The 20,578-nt window shown below is 41.6% G+C and overlaps 1 protein-coding gene across 1 annotated transcript in view; it reads left to right on the top strand.

Moving 5' to 3' along the window:
• The first annotated feature begins 6,465 nt into the window (after nucleotides 1–6,465).
• The window catches only part of ATP1B3 (ATPase Na+/K+ transporting subunit beta 3), a 35,270-nt gene continuing 21,157 nt past the window's right edge, over nucleotides 6,466–20,578 (top strand). Inside the window, exon 1 of the mRNA XM_052639993.1 lies at nucleotides 6,466–6,729. Coding sequence (XP_052495953.1) covers nucleotides 6,621–6,729 — 109 coding nt within the window. The 5' untranslated portion in view covers nucleotides 6,466–6,620. The remainder of the gene's footprint in view (nucleotides 6,730–20,578) is intronic.

Below are 20,578 nucleotides of genomic sequence, written 5' to 3'. Positions count from 1 at the left end.
TAATACTATCAAGGTTTACTGAAAAATAGTAAAGGATAAGACATTGTTCTTAAGTCTGCTCTGCCCTTGTACAAGGAAATTTTTCCTGGCCCCTCTTTGGTTAGAGTTCTTCATGATAGCTATAAATAGAAAAATTATAGGGTATATTACTTTAGCATATTACATGTCCAAGGGGCCTAAATATTTAATAGATGGCTTCACGTGACATCCTTTTAGTTTCAAATTTGAGTTAAATTAGTAAGTTGCTTTGTAAGAGACATATAACACAAAAGTAAACCCAAACCCACAGGAGACTGATGACTTACCCTTTCTATGACTAAAAATAGTTTTGTGTTTTTAACAGAGCTCTGTGGGGTTTACATTTTTTAATCAAGTAGAAAAATCAGTACAAAAAACTAAATGTATAGTGTATGTATGCTAAGTCGTCTTCAGTTGTGTCTGACTCTGTGCGGCCCTATGAACTGTAGCCTGCCAGGCTCCTCTGCCCATGGAATTCTCCAGGCCAGAATACTGGAGTGGGAATCCCTTCCCTTCCCCAGGGGATCTTCCCCACCCAGGGATTGAACCCCGGTCACCTGCATTACCTTGTGGCTCAGCTGGTAAAGAATCTGCCTGCAATGCGGGAGACCTGGGTTCAATCCATGGGTTGGGAAGATCCCCTGGAGAAGGGATTCCCACTCCAGTATTCTGGCCTAGAGAATTCCATGGACTGTTGGAGTTGAAAAGAGTCGGACACAACTGAGCCTCTTTCACTTTCAGTTTCTCCTGCATTAAAGGCAGATTCTTTACTGTTTGAGCCACCAGGGAAGCCCAGAAAAAGCAAACCTATACCTAAAATAGACAATCAACAAGGACCTACTCTATGGCACAGGGAACTCTACTTAAAATTCTGTAGTAACCTATATAGGAAAAGAATCTGAAAAAGAATGGATATATGAATATGTATAACTGAAGCTCTTTTCTGTACATCTGAAACTAACACAACATTGCAAATCAACTATACCCCAATATAAAATAAAAATTAAATTAAAAAAGAAAAATTAAATCCATGTCACTAGCCCTGTGGCACTAGAAAGGATACTCAAACACTGAGATGATATAATCACATTTTCAAACCCTCCAAGAGCTGCTCAAAATAATACTTTATTTTAGTTTGCTTTATATTTGGAACACAGTTTTCTGCTGGTTTTAACTGATTTCCATTTAACAAAAGAAGCACATGTCTTCACCATATGACTAAACTTGTTTGGGAACTTAATGCCAGTCTTCGTGGCCATGGAGTCTACTTTCTGCTTGAAGATATTCTTCTCCCTTCAAAACCAGTTGCTTTCCTAGCCTGCTTACAGTTGTTATTTTAGGCCTATATATGTGTATGTATGTGTATATGTGTATGTATGTGTATATGTATATACATGTGTATATATACACATATGCTTGTCCTTGTTATAGATACAATAGCTCCTCAAATTTACCTAAGGTTACTAATTAGAATATAAAAATATTATCTTATGTTCGCATAACTCTGTTTCCCATTAGTTCAGCTTTTCAAATAAAAAAAATAGTTCTTTTGAAAACATTACATCTATACTTTCTTCTGGTTATTTTTCAACTAAGTGAATCAGAAAAATGTGCATCAAAAAAACCACCTATCCTTTGCCCCCATTAAAAAAAAAAAACCCAAACATTTTATTCTGGAAACTTTCAAGGCTATACAAAGTAAACAAAGTCTAATGAACTTCATGTACCCATCATCCAGTTTCAATAAACATCAGTATTCTGCCATTGTTTCACTTGCAACTTCACCTACTCCTGTTAATTTTTATAGCCAAACTGTTAATTAAATAATCTTTCACATTGAGTTAGTCATTTGAATTTATATTTCATTTAGTAAATAACCGTTAGACCATGTCATACACTCTTTTATAAGACACTGAACACCGTGTATGATAGTATTAGAAATTATTACCCAACACCCTTCCCCCACCATTTACAGAGCACTTTCTGTGCCAGTGTGCTCATGGTTTACGAAAGCACTGGTTCATTTAATTCAAGATAATCAACAATGCAAGATTTGCCCTTTAACCAGCACAGGAAGTAGAGATGCTGTTTGTTAAAGGATTAGTAAAACTATTCAAAATTAGAATCAATGTGTGGAAAAGAACATTTTCTGTGAAGAGGACTATGTATTCATGATTGTGTTTCTCAGATACAATAAAACACCAACACAATTATAGCTGTCGCTTGTGGGAAAGGAAGGACTTTTATTAAGAAAGGAAATCTTAATATCTATTCTCTGAAGGACAGTGGTCTCTCAGCGATTTAGTACCACAGTCCTAGTTACAACACTAAGTTATAAATAAGATGCTGTTTTAAGAACTGGAATACTTTTTTCTGTATACATAATTCTAAAATTCAGAAATAAATGAAGAATTTTAGCAAAATAAAAAAATTGAGAGCCAAAGTATCTTGCTTGTGCCCACTAGAAACTAGTAAACGAATTCTGCTGATTGGAGAGAAGACTGAGCCAGTGGCCCACAACTATTCCTTCCTCACTTTGCCTCATCCAGCTTTGCCAAGTTTCCCCAGAGCTTTGTCATCATTCACCGTGGAGGCAGCAACTGGGAGGTGGAGGAGAGATGGACACTGAATCACTGTGGTCGTCTGATACTTTTAAAAAAAAAAAAATCAATTTATTTACTTTGGCTGTGCTAGGTCTTCTTTGCTGTGCGAGCTCCTCTCTAGTTATAAAGAGCAGGAGCGACTCTGGAGTTGCAGTGCATACGCTTCTCATTGCAGTGGCTTCTCTTCTGGTGGAGCACAGGGTCTAGACACACAGACTTCAGCAGCTGCAGCATGCAGGCTCATCAGTTGTGGCGCACAGGCCTAGCTGCATGTGGATCAAACCAGTGTCCCTTGAACTGCTCGGTCGCTTAGTCATGTCCAACTGTTTGCAACCCCATGGACTATAGCCCGCCAGATTCCTCTGTCCATGGAAAATTCCAGGCAAGGATACTGGAGTGGGTTGCCATTTACTACTCCAACTCGGCCACCCCAACTACCACTGTACCACCAGGGAAGTCCAAAATAACTTTGCTTTCACAAGGGAGAGTAAAGTAAATCTAGAAGGAATAATACTGTGATTAAATTTGATATTTCATCTGCTCACACCTGGTGGGCCAATATCCCCCAACACACTCAGTATATTCTCTTCCAAGTAATGCTCAAGAATCATGTATCAGAGAAACAAATAGTTGCTGTGTTTTGAATTAGGATGTAAACTTTTCCCCAAACTGAAATCAGTTAGATTAGTTATTATACTAAGCTAGGCATGAATTTTGAAAACACTTACTGAATTATATTTTTATTTACTTAATTGGAAAAGCATTATGTACGAAAAGCATATTAATGACCATTAAAAATATACAAACTACAAATATCTGGCAGCGTTCAATATCTTTGAAATGCTATTTCATAATGTTGTTTACCATGCTTCTGTTGTGTGCGCCAGGTTATTTCCCGAAGTGTGCTTGTTAACACACACACAATATCAATAAAGCAGATGGTTTTATATTTTATTTTTTTTTGCTTTTACGTTATTTTTATTATGTTTTAATTTTTTTCCTTTATTTTAATTTACAATACTGTATTGGTTTTGCCATACATTGACATGAATCAACCACGGGTGTACATGCGTTCCCAAACATGAACCCCCCACCCACCTCCCTCCCCATAACGTCTCTCTGGGTCATCACCATGCACCAGCCCCAAGCATGCTGTATCCTGCGTCGGACATAGACTGGCGATTCGATTCTTACATGATAGTATACATGTTACAATGCCATTCTCCCAAATCATCCCACCCTCTCCCTCTCCCTCTGAGTCCAAAAGTCCGTTATACACATCTGTGTCTTTTTTGCTGTCTTACATACAGGATCGTCATTGCCATCTTTCTAAATTCCATATATATGTGTTAGTATACTGTATTGGTGTTTTTCTTTCTGGCTTCCTTCACTCTGTATAATCGGCTCCAGTTTCATCCATCTCATCAGAACTGATTCAAATGTATTCTTTTTAACAGCTGAGTAATACTCCATTGTGTATATGTACCATAACTTTCTTATCCATTCATCTGCTGATGGACATCTAGGTTGTTTCCATGTCCTGGCTATTATAAACAGTGCTGCGATGAACATTGGGGTACATGTGTCTCTTTCAATTCTGGTTTCCTCGGTGTGTATGCCCAGCAGTGGGATTGCTGGGTCATAAGGGAGTTCTATTTGCAATTTTTTAAGGAATCTCCACACTGTTCTCCAAAGTGGCTGTACTAGTTTGCATTCCCACCAACAGTGTAGGAGGGTTCCCTTTTCTCCACACCCTCTCCAGCATTTATTGCTTGCAGATTTTTGGATCGCAGCCATTCTGACTGGTGTGAAGTGGTACCTCATTGTGGTTTTGGTTTGCATTTCTCTAATAATGAGTGATGTTGAGCATCTTTTCATGTGTTTGTTAGCCATCCGTATGTCTTCTTTGAAGAAATGTCTATTTAGTTCTTTGGCCCATTTTTTGATTGGGTCGTTTATTTTTCTGGAATTGAGCTGCATAAGTTGCTTGTATATTTTTGAGATTAGTTGTTTGTCAGTTGCTTCACTTGCTATTATTTTCTCCCATGCAGAAGGCTGTCTTTTCACTTTGCTTATATTTTCCTTTGTTGTGCAGAAGCTTTTAATTTTAATTAGATCCCATTTGTTTATTTTTGCTTTTATTTCCAGAATTCTGGGAGGTGGATCATAGAGGATCCTGCTGTGATTTATGTTATATTTTATTTCAAACAGACTCTGCATCTTTACTGTTGCCCAAACTAGAAAGCCTGCTACCAACTCTACCAATATTTTAGCTGTCCTCTAATTCGTAGTTTGATTGTAAATGAGACAAAAATAGTTAACTACTTCCATTCCTCAGTTCCTTTCCAACCTTATTTAGGAACTGTAGAGATGCATTCTAGTTTGCTTGCACAATATTTTGCTATTTCTAATACCATTTTCATGCCAAACTTTACAAAAGGCTTCTACAAATCTTTTGCTGTCATTGGTTCGACAAAATAACTGGATTTGGTCATAATTATCAATTTAGCTTTCCTAAGCACAGGGGAAAATCACTTTATAATAATATATTCTTCTACCCCTTTTCCATTTGTGAAAGACATAATTCCTTGCTTTGATAAACAAAGTGAGGAAACAAGAGAAATGCCAGAATTTTGTTATCCATTTACTCCTTTAATGCATTTGCAGGCTGTTTAAACTGATGGGCTATAATGAATCATTTCAAACAATAAGGTGTGTGCTACATCCCTTCATTCATAATTTTTATTTGCTGATAAAACAGAGGCGGTGCTCTATTTCTGTTCTCTAAAAACAAAACAAAATAACCCCCCACCTCCTGCCCAAACTTCCATTTAAATTTTTTCATGCTGTCACAAGTCTTAGAGCACGATACTCTTCAGCTCCACCTCGTGTAGGAAAACAACGACTGCACCCTCAGCTCTGACCAAAGGGAGCAACCTTGCAGTGGAAAAGATGAAAAGTCAGGAACATTATTTAGGCATCAACACTAAACGAAGAATTGATTTCCTGTAGCGCCTGAGTGTTTGAGAAAAAGCAGGTCTTAACAGCTGATAGGAACTTCAGGAAAACATACGTATTGGTTTCACTGATAAATTCAATTAAAGCTGGAGAAAACTATACTGAACTTACTTAATACTGGCAAACTTTGGATGAAATCCCCATTGACCTAAGATTCCTAGTTGACTCCTTCAAAAGAGCCAAGTCAGGGCGTTCTCTGAGCAGCGGTATGTAGTACGTCAAACACCTTCACGAAAAACTACAGCCGACTACCTTTCAGTCACGTCATAAAGCCCAGAGGAGAACGCCTGGAAACGGTTTGTGGAGAGAGGGGTGAGGTCCCCTTCTCGGTGAAGGCGACTTAGCTGACTGGAGTAGTTTCGGCGCTCTCGTCCCGCGCCGCAAGCAGGCAAAGAAGCGAGGGGACCCCGGGTTCCGGTCGCCCGCAGCATCTCCCCAGAGTCCTCCTTCTGAGAAACCTGCGGGTCAGGGACGCTCATCTTTTGCTTGTCATTATAAACCTGCTTCTTATTAAGCTCTCATGACTTTTTTTTTTTAAGTTGCTTTGCACAGTTTTCGCTTCCTCCGGCCAGGGATGAAGGAACCCAGAGCGTCCTGGAGCCCGGCCGGGTACCGCGGGGAGGGGCGGGGCCGGGGCGGGGGCGGGGCAACGGGCGGGGCGTTGTCGCCGCGTCCGGCTGCGCCGAGCCGCGGGCGGGAGGCGGTGGCGGCGGTGGCGGCGGCGGCGGCGGGGCCTGAACTGCGCGGGGATTGGCTGCGGAGGGCGGAGACGTCAGGCTCCCGCGGCCGGAGCGGCGGCCCCGGCTCGGCGCGGCGCAGCGCAGTCTGCTTGAGCGCTCACCGCAGCGAGGTTTCCTCTGTCGTCCCGCTTGCCGCCGCCGCCGCCGCCGAGCTTCCCCGCTCGTGCCGGGACGCGCCTCAGCGCTCCTCGCCGCTTCCACCCCCGCGGCCGCCGCTCCTCTCGCCGTCGGCACACACACCATGACGAAGACAGACAAGAAGTCCTTCAACCAAAGCCTGGCCGAGTGGAAGCTCTTCATCTACAACCGGACAACCGGAGAATTCCTGGGGCGCACCGCCAAGAGCTGGGGTGAGCGGGCGACGGTTGGGCACCCGGGCCGGCCGCGGTCTGGGGGGACGCCGGGTGGGGTCGGGTGGGAAGGGAGGGCTGGAGGCAGCTCCCCGCGTGGGGGCCCCAGGAGCCACCGCCGCCCGCAGCGGTCTTCGTCTCGGCCGCCAGACTGGAACGCGAGCGGCAGCGGCGGCAGAGGAGTAGCGTGGCCCCATTCATTTCTCGCGGGGCCGGCGGGCGGGCGAGGCGGCGGGGCCCGCTGGCAGCCCCCGCCGGGCCGCGCCGGTTCCTTCCTCCCGGCCGGGAGCGGGCGCACGTGCTGCCGGGGCCTGAGGCGCCGGAAGCCGGGGACCGCTGCCCGGAGCCCGGAGCGCGTGGGGGCCGAGTGCCCGGCCTCCTTTGTACGGAGCGCGCCGGCCCCGAGAGGCCCTGGCGGAGGCGGCCGGCGGCGCCGAGCGGTTCGGGGAAGCTAGACCCTGCCCCACACCCGGGGAGAGGAAATTTCCACTCCCGCCGCTATCTTGTGACTCGTCCACGCTGCCACCCCAGCCGGTCGGAAGAGTGTGAACGAGTGTTCAGTGTGTGGGCTGCACGACTGTGTTAAGCACGCAAGTACACGGTACCCGAAAATGCAGTTGAATTTGTCCGGTGAAAAGACCCTTAAAAAGGTTGCTTCCTTCCTAATTCCTTTTTAGTGACACAGGTTTTCTTCCTTACCAACGTGGTTCATTGGGGGAAAGTAAATTCGGTCTGAAAGGCACGGTTTGATTTTTTGTTTGGTTGGTTTTTTTACCCTGTGTCTTCAAAACATGTGATGATTGTATTTGCTAGCAGTTTTCCTCTGCATGGGTTCTTTGTTTTAAAAGAAATATTTAAACCATCCGTCAGTGTGGTGCTGCCTTCGAGTGCCTCTTTTTTTGGAAAAACTGTTAACGTCTGAATAAGGACTAGTGCTCCCCCCGACTAGTGCTCCCCCTCCCCTCCTTTAAACTTAAGTAAACCAACTTTTTTTTCTTTTGAAAAATATTTTGTTAGTTGGTCATGACAGACTTTTCTGCGTGAGAGTATTTCTAGACTGGAGAACTATTTGAGCAGGACACTTTGAAGAGAAGCATGAAGAGAGTGAATTAGCTTTGACTTAGGAAATAAACTGTTGCTGCTACTTGAAATCGGCTCTTCTAGAATAGAAAGGCGGCTTAAAGCCCTATCACAAGTTGCAAGGGGGCCTTGGAGGGTTTTTTTTTTTTAGCTCAAACCCTGCTTCAGAGATGAGAAAAATGAGCCCCAGAGAGGTTGTGATTTTGTTTGTGTAAAATTATATATTCCACAGAGCCAAGAAAAGAACCCAGTTGTCCTTTAATCCTAGTCCAGCGGTTGTATTATTTTACAGATGCCTTGCCTCACTGCATGGTATTCACGATTTTTATTCAAATGGCTGTCTATGGGGAACCCACTAGTGTGATGAGGAAATAGATCTTGCATTTAGAATTAAATGGGGGGGGGTGCTGTAAAGTTATTTTTGTTTTTGGAGTGTACTAACTTTTTGCTGAGGAAATATTTGAGTGGTGAAGAGGGATGAATTTGTGTAGACTACCTTTCTTCGTTCCAGTACCAAGTATCTTCACTTTGTTAGAATGACATTTCTTCTTTTTTTTGAATGACATTTCTTAATGCAGGGTGTGCTCTTTAACCTTCGTATTACATGCTGTTGGGATAGAGATTTTATTTGGTATCAGAATGCGGGATTATGTAACGGCAGTGGAAGGAGTACAGGTGAAGTTGGGATTAGATTTAGAAGAATGAAGGCAAGACTTTTTATTTTCAAAATGGAAATTGTCAGTTCAGTTCGTAAATTTCTGCATTTATTGTAATAATAGTAAGCCAGCACAGAATGGCATAAATAGGTGAGAACTGTCCATAATCTTGTCCCAGCAGGCATAAGGACACTCCAAGGAGATGTGGGGGAGGGGTGCATGTAGGCTGGAATCAACGCTGTATTCCGTCAAGTATGGGGTGCCCCTGGAGAAAGCGTATCCTCTGGCCTTTCTTTATCAGAGGCAGCGTATGAGTGAGTTGCCTGATCTCATTACCCCTGTTAGATACCCAGTAGTGTCGACTCTTTGCAACCCCATGAGAGTGTAGCCCATTTGGCTCCTCTGTCCATGGACTTCTCCAGGCAAGGATACCAGAGTGGGTAGCCCTTCCCTTCTCCAGGGGATCTTTCCAACTGGAGAAGTCCACTATGCATATTTCAGTACATGTGTGGGCAGACTTAATGCATATAATGTTATTTTTTAACAGGGATCATACAGTAAATGTTGCTTTATAATCTTTTGAGTATATTGTGGGCCTCTTCCTGTGTTTTTAAATAAAGATCTATATCATTTTTAATAGCTGTTCCATGGTGTAGTTAGATGCACTGTTTTTTTTTTTTTAGTCTAACATGTATCTTATGTATACATGGGAGATACCTATGGTAATAGAAGTAATTCTTCATTTTTTTTTTTTTAACCAGTGCATATTATATGTACTGGGCCCTCCTCCCCCCTTTCCTTTATCCTTGTACATTTTTGTAAATTGATTTCCTTGAAATATGTTTCTACTGGTGGAATTTCTGGGTTGCGGGTAATCTGTGTATGTTTTATATTCTGAAAGCGTGTTATAGTTTTTTTTTCTTTTTAAACCTCATTTGTGCAGGTGTTTTCTTTTGCTTTTGAAATTAATGAAGGAGGGGATTATTACATCTTTTTTTGACCTGGGTAGATTTGCTGGGCTGCTGGCGTATAGAGACAGCTTTTCTCTACCTCAAAGGTTCTGTAAAGACATTCATTTAAGATGTTTCCTGATTTTATCTTTTACATTCAAGTCTTCAGCACATTTGTCCCAAGTGAGGTTCCTTTCCAAGTGCACTATATATTAATATTTAAGAAGCAGTCTTACTCTTTATATTTGAGATAAAGTGAAAATACCTCATGATCCATGTCATTGCCGTCTTTAAAACAGCTGTGTGAGGATTTTGACTAGCTTCTTGTATGTTTGGCTAATGTGTTACACTTGGTTTCAGCAATTTCAGAATGCTTATATACATGTACTTTATTCCATTTTCACGGCTTTCTAATGTATACCGTGTAGGTGATCAAAGTGTTCCTAAGAGCTGATATCCAGGCTGAACATAAGGGCAAGTCAAGAGTAGTGAAAGTATTAGTCGCTCAGTTGTGTCCTAACTCTTTGCGAGCCCATGTACTGTAGACCACCAGACTCTTCTGTCCATGGAATTCTACAGGCAAGAATACTGGACTGGGTAACCATTCCCTTCTCCAAGGGATCTTCCCCAACCAGGGATCGAACCTGGGTCTCCTGCATTGCAAGCAGATTACCATCTGAGCCACCAGGGAAACCCATGACATGCTGTCATTTAATGACATCTGCCTGTTGGCTTCTTTGGCCTTCATTATCTTAAGGTTATCTCTCAGCAGATACGTTACTGTTAATCTGGTACTGATTAACTCAAGGTACTGATTCCAAGCAGGATCAGGATTCTGGAGTAAAACTACTAACATCTACATTTTGTTCATATGCTTCTCTTTCATTGTAGGCCCATGAATTGCAGTTTTTTTCCGATCACCTGCTCCCATTCTGGGTCATGCCTCAGTAAATGCTCTGCTTTGGAGATCAGGCTCCATCCCAGTCTTGTGTGTTTGACTGTAGGGGAGAAGGCAAGTGTGTTTATTTTCCCAGTTTTGTAAGGTATTCTTTGTCTGGTGGAATGTTGTATCAAAGAAACTTTACAAAAATTTGCACTGTTGGAAAAGTAACAGGCCTTGCCTTACCCTGTGGGCTGACTGTAAATGAAGGTCAAGTGGTGGGTGTGGCAGCAGCGACCGCTGAGGCTGACTGAGCCATCACCTGGCAGGAGGCAGCACCTGGATTGACAGTGGGAGGGAGGGGGAGGTGTGTGTGTTGTAGTCCAGATACCTGTAATAATAGTGTGGTGCCTGCGCAGTTGCTAAGTCGTGTCTGACTGCGATCCCAAGGACTGTAGCCCACCAGGCTATGTGATCACAGTAGTACGTGCTTTACTGTGTTACAGAGCAGCCTCCCCTCACCCCCAAAATAATTTGATTTCTTTGAAATTGACTTTTGAATTTGCAGCTTTAGAATTAGTTGTATTTAAAACAGCTTTTAAAAAACCCTCCTGTCCTTAGTAACATCTTCACTGTGGTGTATCATCATATTTAAAGACCATTTAATGCTTTTATTTTCCAAACAATTTTATTACAGTGTGCCAAAGTACTTGGCAGTACAACTGTATGAAAAGGGAAAAAAAAATCATGTGTACAATAATTTTTAAAAGTGAAGGTTACTCTTGGGGGATATCTATTCCCCTTCCCCTCCCCCTTTATAGACTTCTAGCGTTTCCATTAAGATGAAGCCTCTACTAACCTAGCATTTTTAAAAAAGAAATTCTGTCATAAAAGAAGAACAAAATTTACTTTGGAAGATAAATTCATTATTTTCTAATTAGGCATTCATTACATTGATTTTGAAGTAAAATCTGTCATCTTTGACTACATAGAATAACCATTGTTAACATTTTCCTATGTATAAAGTTTTTTCAAATGTATAAATAAGTGAAAATGTACAGTTAGCTACCTGGTTTTATCACTTAAAATTTAAGGGGAGTGGTTTTTAATTCCTCTACCTCTTTCTTAGAGGTTGATGTGTTGGGGGTATCCTTGGCACTTTCCATCACCTCTGTGGGAACCATCCACACACTCTGCTAGAACTTAGGTTTCTGGTGACTTTTTAGGTATCATATCTATGTTGGGGCTTACAAACTGCATTTCTGGTCCCTAAGGCTTTTTTTGCATTCTTAAAACCTGTCGGAATCTTTAAAGATTGCCTGTTGGAAATCTTCAGTGGGCTGTTTCACAGCCACCTCCTTCATGTAAATCTCTATTGCCCTCCGGCTCCTTAGCATCATGTGCAGACTATTTGCAGACTTGGGATTTTTCTCTCTTGTCATCTACTGTTCTACATAGTTCTCTCCCATCATTTTTGGGCCTGTTTCCTAGATTCTGAACCCCTTCTTCCTTCACCTTGACCTAGTTACTCAGATGTCAGCTTTGACAGCCTGATCTCTGGTAAACATTTTTGAATCATTTTTTGCTTTGAGACTGTGTCAAGTGCTCCGGTGTATCCAGTGATACCTTTTTCTAGTAGAGCATTTATGCTTTCATAATGCATTTGTTAGGCTGAAGCTTCTTATTCACATCTTACTCTGGAATTCCCTAACACCTAACCTATTGCTTGCACTTAGTGGGAATGTAGTAAAAATTGGTTGAATGAAAGAGCAGTGTTGTGAAATGTACCCAGTCTAATTAAATGTAATTAGTCTTCTGCAACACTTTTTAGTGTTTTTGGTTTTGGTATATCATTGCATAAAGATTTACCTGATATTTGAGCATTTTCCTTTTTTTTTTTCTGCCACACTTGGATTTCATAGTTTAGTGTTCAGAAAAAGTTTCCATGTAACTTTCTCATGGGAGGCTCGGCTGAGTTTGACATGCCTAGGTCGTGCATTTGATTAGAATAACAGAACCAGGGTTATTATTCGGTCTCCTGCGTCCTGTTTTATTGCTCTGTTCAGCTTCTTATGGCTCTTATGAGAACTTCCTAGAGGCTTTTTCTTTTTAAAGTTATCTGCTCTCAGATTTAATGAGGGTTTATTTAATAGTGTCTTCCTCTCCCTACAGGTGCTATTTAACTAGTAATATTTTTGAAAAGAATTTTCTGACTTAACAACCTCCCCATATCTGTTTACTGAGCCACTGGTGGAGCTGGTGCTTAAGTACAACTTACTCCTAGTATTTTGCTGATGCCATGCTAAGAAATAGACCCTTGTCCACAAGGTGAGGTACTTTTCTTTTGGCAGTTTCTGGCCTGTTGTCACTGTTGTCAGTGTCTGGCCCATAAAAATGGTCCTTACTCCCACTCCGTACTTCTCTAACCAGTCTTTTTCTGATTCTCTTGGTTCCTAAAGTATGTTTCCCAGGCACTGTGTTAGCTTTGTTTTCTCTTCATTTTTTTCATCTCAAAACAACTGCAAAAATTACTGATAAATTTTACTTCTTGGTTAACATCTCTCAGATTCCAGTTGCTTCTTGCATATCCCATAAATCTGAGAGTGAGGCTTAGACAGCTCCACTACCTTATTAATCAACTGATAAACAGAGCTCTTTCCCCTTCTTCCATTGTAGTTCTGAGGTACTTCTCTGTTTGCAATTCTTGAAGACTGTCACTAGGCATAGTCCTACTTCCACAACATTTTTAGAATCTCTTGGTGACCCACAGCTCATTACCACTGCTGCAGTTAATCCGGGAATGAATTTTCTCTGACCTTCTCACAACTCACTCACCTCACCCCACCCCGAAGTATCTTGTGAACAGGCACACATTCAGAGGAAGCCCAGGGGGCTTGTTTTTCCTGGCATTCTTAATGCTAACCACCTGTTGCAAATTGCATAGCCTTTAACATTCCCACCAACCCTGCCCCACTTTTTAAGGATCTGGTAGTGTCTTTTCTTGTAAATTCACTGATGAAAAAAACTTGAAGGACCAGATGAAGATCTTTTTGTAACTTTCTTTCAAAATTGTTCCAAGTTTAAATGGAGCCATTGGCTTTCCAACCTTTATGTGCTGCTGAAAAAAAATGTGTAGTGTTGACTGGGGAAGGTGGGCTCTAAACTTTTGGTGCAGTCCCAGAAAGATACTGGGCGTCAGTTGGAATTACTGTGTACAACCTCCCTGTTTCAGATTGATGTCTAAGGCTGCAGCTTTGATCAAGGTACTCCCCATACCCCAAAAGTATTTGGATCCCCACTGCTTTGAGGTTTAAATCAGTTCCTGATAGCCTGGTATTCCAGGTGTACTACATGTTGGCTTAGAACTATATTTCCAACCTTACATAATCTGTCATTTTATACCATACACCCCACATACCACTGTGTCACAGCCAAATGGCTATATCTAAGGCCCCTTGGCCTGGAGTGCCCTGCTCATTCCCTCCCCCGTGCCATTCGCTGCATCGTAAATTCTCCCCTGATTCCTGCGTCCAGGGCCAGCTCTGCCACAAGCCTTCTCTGACTTGCCCAGGTGAAAGGATACCGCATTTATCATCTGTGACACCTAACAACTTTGTACGCTGGGTCAGAGGTGTTTATATATGTTGCTTCTACTGACTGGATGTTCTCATGTAGCAGGACTTGCAGGTGCATATTATAGCCCTACAGCATCGAGCACATAGTAAACACTTAACTTTTTTTTTGATAAATTGTCATTTAGTCAGTTTCCACTTGCGATTCACCTAGTCTTTGGGCTGAATGAAGTTGAGAGTATTATGGATTAATTGACATAGCTCCATACTGTGAAAGTCTTGTTTGTGGAGAAACTTGTTCATAATTCCCCTCAGCTCACCATGATTCTTTCTATTCCACTAAATTTCTAATTCATTTTGAGTTTCCAGACAGGGCATTATAGTCAAAGTGAGCCGATGGGCCTGTGTGTTTTTACTTGGTAAGCTTAGAAGTTTACCAGTGTGCTGAGGTAGACCTGAATTAGAATTCTACATCTCCAAGCTTAGATAAGTCACTAAAAAAAAATCTTTTGGTCTCAATTTCTTCTTTAAGGGAAAAGTTGCATGAGATAGTTTCAGGTGTCACTTGGGAATGAAAAACAAGGCCTTTTGAACTGGAGGCTGCAAACTTTTTCTTTAAAGGACCAGGTAATATTTTAGGCTCTGCCAGCCAGGCAGTGTCTCTTACAACTACTCACCTCTGCTATTAGTAGCTTGAAATGGCCTTAAACAATATGTAAACTAGTGGCCTAACTGTGTTTCAGTATTTTATTGACAAAACAGGCAGCAGCTGAGATTTGCTGAGCTACGCTTTAGAAGTTTGTGGTTCAGTATAGGCTAATCCGAGAAAACTGAATGGGGTCTTAAAATGTGTGAACTCTTGGCTTTGTTCTTTTCATATAACAAAAGTCACTTCATTATTTGAATGTTTACAGTGAGTAGTCAGCAAGCCCGCTGTCATCCTCAGTTTCTTCCCTGGGCAATCACTGTTACCTATCATATTTTTAAAACCTATGTGGCATATACCCATTGGATAAAAGTCTGGCAGTTTCCTATAAAAGTAAATATACACTTACCCATGCCCCAGCAGTTCTAGATATTTACCCAAGAGAAATGAAAACATATGTCCACAGAAATACATGAAAATATTCATAGTAGCTTCAAACTGGAAATAGCCCAGGTCTTCAGTAGAATGGATAAACAAACCAGTGTCCACATGGTGGAATACTACTAAACAGTCCAAAAAAAAAGAACGAACTACAAATAATGGAAAACCTGAGTGAATCCCACAATTAGGCTAAGCAGAAAATAAGCTTTACTGAAGAGAATGTACTATATCATTTCATTTCTTTGAAATTCTAAACCAAGCAGTACTTACCTATGCTGGAAAAAAAGCCCAGAACAGTGCTTGCTTCTAGGATGGGCCTGGGGATTGACTGGGAAGGGGCATGAGAGAACTTTATAGGATGATGGCAATCTTCTGTATCTTGATAGCAGTTTGTATCATAGAGGTGAATGCATTTGTCAAAAATCCATGTCATAGTACTTTGGAGATTCGCATATTTCACTGAATGTAATTTTTCCCTCTGTTTTAGTTAATATGCATGTTGAAGTGTTCAGGGGTTAAGTGTACTAACATCTACAACTTGAAATGCATAAAAAAATAGATGGTAATTATTGAAAAGATAGATAAATATAGTAGATTGTCTACTTACATAGAATCTAGGTGAGGTTTATGCATGTTCACTTAATTCTTTTAAAAATTGTACTTGTTTAAATAAATATTATTACAAATTTAACAATCTTTTATACAGTGTTCCTGACCACTTATCCCAAAGTATATTGAATAACCCATCATTTCCTCACTGATTTGAAATGCCAGCTTTTTTACATGGATCCTTTCTTGGATATTGCGTTTTGTTACTAATTTATATCTTTGTTCCTTTGTCATTATCGTATTATAATATGTAAGTTCTATGTAAGCATTTGTAAAATAAAATATCATGTGTGAGACTTGTGTAACTACTGGCTGTTTAGTTTTGGTGTCTGGAGAGTGCTAGCCTTAAAAAGATTTAGGTAACGTATGGAGCATCCAAAAGAGATAGCTTATGTATAGAAAAAGAATCTATTTCTTGAAAACTGGGAAAACTAACTAAAACCATTTGGATGTGGTATCTCTTTTAGGAATAGAGCTCTGTTTATTGTTTTGTAAAAACTTCTGATTTGCAAGTGTTTTTTCCCTCACAAAACGATATGTTTCCATTTATTCTCAAGTTTACTAGTTGGAAACTGGTTTTATTGATCAAATTAAATGCATTTGTTTCCATTAACTTGTGATGGTATCTAAAATCTCTCTTACTTTCCCTTGAATTTATTTTAGTCTTGAGTTTAAACCTGACTTTTTGGTTAGTCTTGGGGTTTGTTTAGTGAATTCATATAAAGCTGTGGATTTTCCTGTGTGTTCTGCTTTGGCTGCGTTATTGTTTTGTATTTTGAATATTTCATGTTTTGTTGTCTTTTTAATTCAAAGCTTATGTAGAAGTCCACTTTGTAAATTTTTGTTACACTTTCTTTGTTGCATTTGGTACTTTATTGGATTAGTTTTTTCCTCAGATATTTGGTAATTATTGGTTCTCTGCACCTCCTGTTTGTATTTAGGCTTTTCTGTCACAGCATTCAGGCATGAGGCAGAAGTACCCAAGAGCTGGTCGAGGTATGGAGATTCCCTCCACTCCTTGAGGTTTTTACCAACCCATCCAATACCTTGGCCAGTTTTTAAATCCCGACCTCCCCCCACTCCCCCTGTCCATGCTCCCTGCTCCTGTTAAAGAGTAGATGGTGCTGCTACTGTTGGTAGTTGATGGGTACCAAGGTTGGCGGGGAGGGTGTGTGTGGGTGGGTGGGTGGGTGGGTGTGTGTGTGTGTGTGTGTGTGTGTGTGTGTGTGTGCGCGCGCGCGCGCGTGCTGGCCACCAGTCTGTGTTGGGGGAAGGCACAAAGTTACACAAGGTTGGCGGGGAGGGTGTGTGTGTGTGTGTGCGTGCTGGCCACCAGTCTGTTGGGGGAAGGCACAAAGTTACACAAGGTTGGCGGGGAGGGTGTGTGTGTGTGTGTGTTTGCTGGCCACCAGTCTGTGTTGGGGGAAGGCACAAAGTTACACTCACCTGGCTGCTCCTGCTGTGGAGTCATCTAGTCTTTGCCCCAGAGTGCCCTCCTGTTCTCCATTTTGGTGAGCCAACTTGCTTTTTTCTGGGAGTCCTTCTCTGATGAAATCCTTTCCTTCCTCTTCCTGTTAGAGACAGTTAATTCTTTCTCTTTGTTTATATGTCTGTTGCTTGTAACTGGACTTTTGGAGAAGAGGAACAGATACCTTATTCCATGTAAATTTTTGTTACCCGAAGTAACACAGAATGCTTCCATGATGCACTTCAGAGAAGGGGAGTTGATTGCAAAAAGTAATAGCTTGAGGCTCCCAGGGAGAGCAGACCAGGTAAGGTGCCACGTGGAGAGGTACTGGTCTGGGTGTTTCTCTTATTGGTAGGTTAGTCTTAGGCAATTTATTTAATCTTGTTTAATATTTTTTATACTACCATATTTTTAAAATAAATATATAAAATTTGAGTGTATATGTATATACACATATGTATTTTTAATTGTAGAAATACTTCGAAGGCAAAAGAAGAACGGGCAGCACAGGATGAGATGGGTTAGATAGCATCACTGATTCAATGAACATGAATTTGAGAAACCTCCAGGAGATAGTGGAAGAGCCTGGTGTGCTTCAGTCCATGGGGTCACAAAGAGTCTGACCGGACTTAGCGACTAAACAACAGCAATGTGCTAATTAGTTTAAGAAAATTATTTCAGTGAGGAACAGATGATTTTTAAACAAGTGGTCCTGGGACAGCAGGATATCGATATGCAAAACAGTGTAATTGAATTCTTTCTTTGCTGTTGTTTAGTCGCAGTGGTTTTGGAGCCCAAGAAAAGAAAATCTGTCACTGCTTCCACTCCCCCCACCCCCCAAGCCTATTTTATTTGCCATGAAATGAAAATAATAAGACCAGATGCCATGAACTTAGTTTTTTGAATGTTGAGTTTTAAGCCAGCTTTTTCACTCTCCTGTTTTCACCCTCATCAATAAGCTCTTCCATTCCTCTTCACTTCCTGCTCTTAGAGTGGTAATATCTGAGGTTGTTGATATTTTCTCCTGGCAATCTTGATTCCAGCTTGTGCTTCTTCCAGCCCGGCATTTTGCATGATGTACTCTTTAACAGGGTGACAGTATACAGCTGAGATGTACTCCTTGATGTGCTTCCCACTTTGGAACCGTCTGTTGTTCCCTGTCCAGTTCTAACTGTTGCTTCTTGACCTGCACACAGGTTTCTCGGGAAGCAGGTCAGGTGGTCTGGTATTATCATCTGTTTAAGAATTTTCCACAGTTTGTTGTGATCCACACAGTCGAAGGCTTTAGCATAGTCAATGAAGCAGAAACAGACATTTTTTCTGGAATTCTCTTGCTTTTTCTATGATCCAGTGGGTATTGGCAATTTGATCTCTGGTTCCTCTGCCTTTTCTAAATCCAGCCTGTACACCTGGAAGCTCTTGGTTCCAGCTTGTACATCTGGAAGTTCTCGGTTCTCCCTTCTTCATACGATGTACAGAAACACACAGTGGATCAAAGATCCGAACTTGAGCTAAAACTAAGAATTCTTAGAAGAAAACATAGCTACAGGTCTTCTTAACTTTGGCTTAGGCAATGGTATCTTAGATTCAATACAAAAACCAAGCAACCAAGGAGAAAAGTAAATTAGACTTCCTTGTAATTAAGAACTTTTCTGCTTTAAGGGACACTCATGAAAGTGAACAGACAACTCACAGAATGGGGGGAAATAGTTGTACATCGTGTATATAACAAAAGGCTCATGTCTGTAATGTATGAAGAACTGTTAGAACTTACATAAAAAGGCAATTCAGTATAAAAATGGACCAACGGTCTAAATAGACAGTTCTTCAAAGAAGACACAAATGACCAATAAGCTCATGAAAAGATGCTTAACATCATTAGTCATTAGGGAAATGCTAGTTAACCCACATAGAAAGTATTGATAAGGATGTGAAGAAATTGGAATCTTGCCAGTGGGAATGTAGGATGTTACAGCTGCTTTGGAAGACTGTCTAGCACTTAACTCAAAATACTAAACAGTTAGCATATGACCAACCACTTCCACTCATAGTGAATGAAATGTGAATTATACCTCAGTAAATAGCTCCTTATAAAAATTTAAACTTACAAAGGACTTTAAATTTGTACTTGTCCATATAATTGATTTTTTTAAAAAGTTATACCTGCCTTTGCTTTAAAAAAAAGGTTTTTTAAAACTGTAAGTGAAAGTGAAGTCGCTCAGTCGTGTCCCGACTCTTTGTGACCCTGTGGACTGTAGCCTACCAGGCTCCTCTGTCCATGGGATTCTCCAGGCAAGAGTTCTGGAGTGGGTTGCCATTTCCTTCTCCAGGGGGTCTTCCCGATCAGGGACCGAACCCTGGTCTCCCACATTGGAGGCAGACACTTTAACCTCTGAGCCACCAGGGAAGCCCTTAAAAGCATCTGCCTGCAATGCGGGAGACTCAGGTTCGATCCCTGGTCGGGAAGACCCCCTGGAGAAGGAAATGGCAACCCACTCCAGTACTCGTGCCTGGAAAATTCCATGGACTGAGGAGCCTGGTAGGCTATAGTCCATAAAACTGTAAGCAGGTTGCTATTTTAATTTACCCAGGGAAAGTTGTTTCTTAGCGAAATTCTCTGGGAATAAGGCATAGTCTTTCTGGTGTCTAGATAACTAGGAAGTTTGAGCAAGAAGTAGGGAGTCAGATCACACAGTCTCAAAGTGTGTTGAACGAGTGTGGATGTCCAGGCCTTGAAGCCTAATGACTTCCCTTGCTCACATTAACCAGCACTGAGGCAGGCGTGGCACATTTATTAGGTCCCCTCTGCCCTACCTGTAACTGAGCTATCGTGTCCTACTCTTTGTGACCCCATGGAGGGCTGTCCATGGAATTCTCCAGGCAAGAATACTAGAGTGGGCAGCCATTCCCTTCTCTAGGGGATCTTCCCCATCCCAGGGATCAAACCCAAGTCTCCTGCATTGCAGGCAGATTCTTTACCGTCTGAGCCACCAGGGAAGCCCTTTCCTTATCTAAGGTACCCTCAGTTTTGTTGTCAGGGATGCATCTGAGTAAACTAACTGCAAGATACCCCCTGTAAGAACAGCAGTTTATAACTTCTGTTTTTATTTTCCTTTTTTTTTTTTCCTTAGAGGAAGCAGATTAAGTTGATAAAAAAGTTACTTCCATCCTTGCGAGTGGTCTTTCATATGTGGTTTTTATGAAAGTGAAAGTTACTCAGTCATGTTCGACTCTTAGTCCATGGGATTCTCCAGGCCAGAATGCTGGAGTGGGTAGCCTTTCCCTTCCCAGGGGATCTTCCCAACCCAGGGATCGAGCCCAGGTCTCCTGCTTTGCAGGGGATTCTTGACCAGCTGACTCAAAAGGGAAGCCCAAGAGTACTGGAGTGGTTAGCCTGTCCTTTCTCCAGGGGATCTTCCCGACCCAGGAATTGAAGCGGGGTCTCCTGCATTACAGGTAAATTCTTTACCAACTGAGCTATCAGGGAAGCCCTGATGTGGTGTTTATAAGTGAGGTTAATTTTAGTTTTTCAATGTTAAGTTTGGTT

The sequence above is a fragment of the Budorcas taxicolor genome, chromosome 1 (genome assembly GCF_023091745.1).
Source record: "Budorcas taxicolor isolate Tak-1 chromosome 1, Takin1.1, whole genome shotgun sequence".
In the NCBI taxonomy this organism is placed as follows: Eukaryota; Metazoa; Chordata; class Mammalia; order Artiodactyla; family Bovidae; genus Budorcas; species Budorcas taxicolor.
Note: the sequence above shows the minus strand (reverse complement) of the source record. Positions and strands in the feature narration are given on the sequence as shown.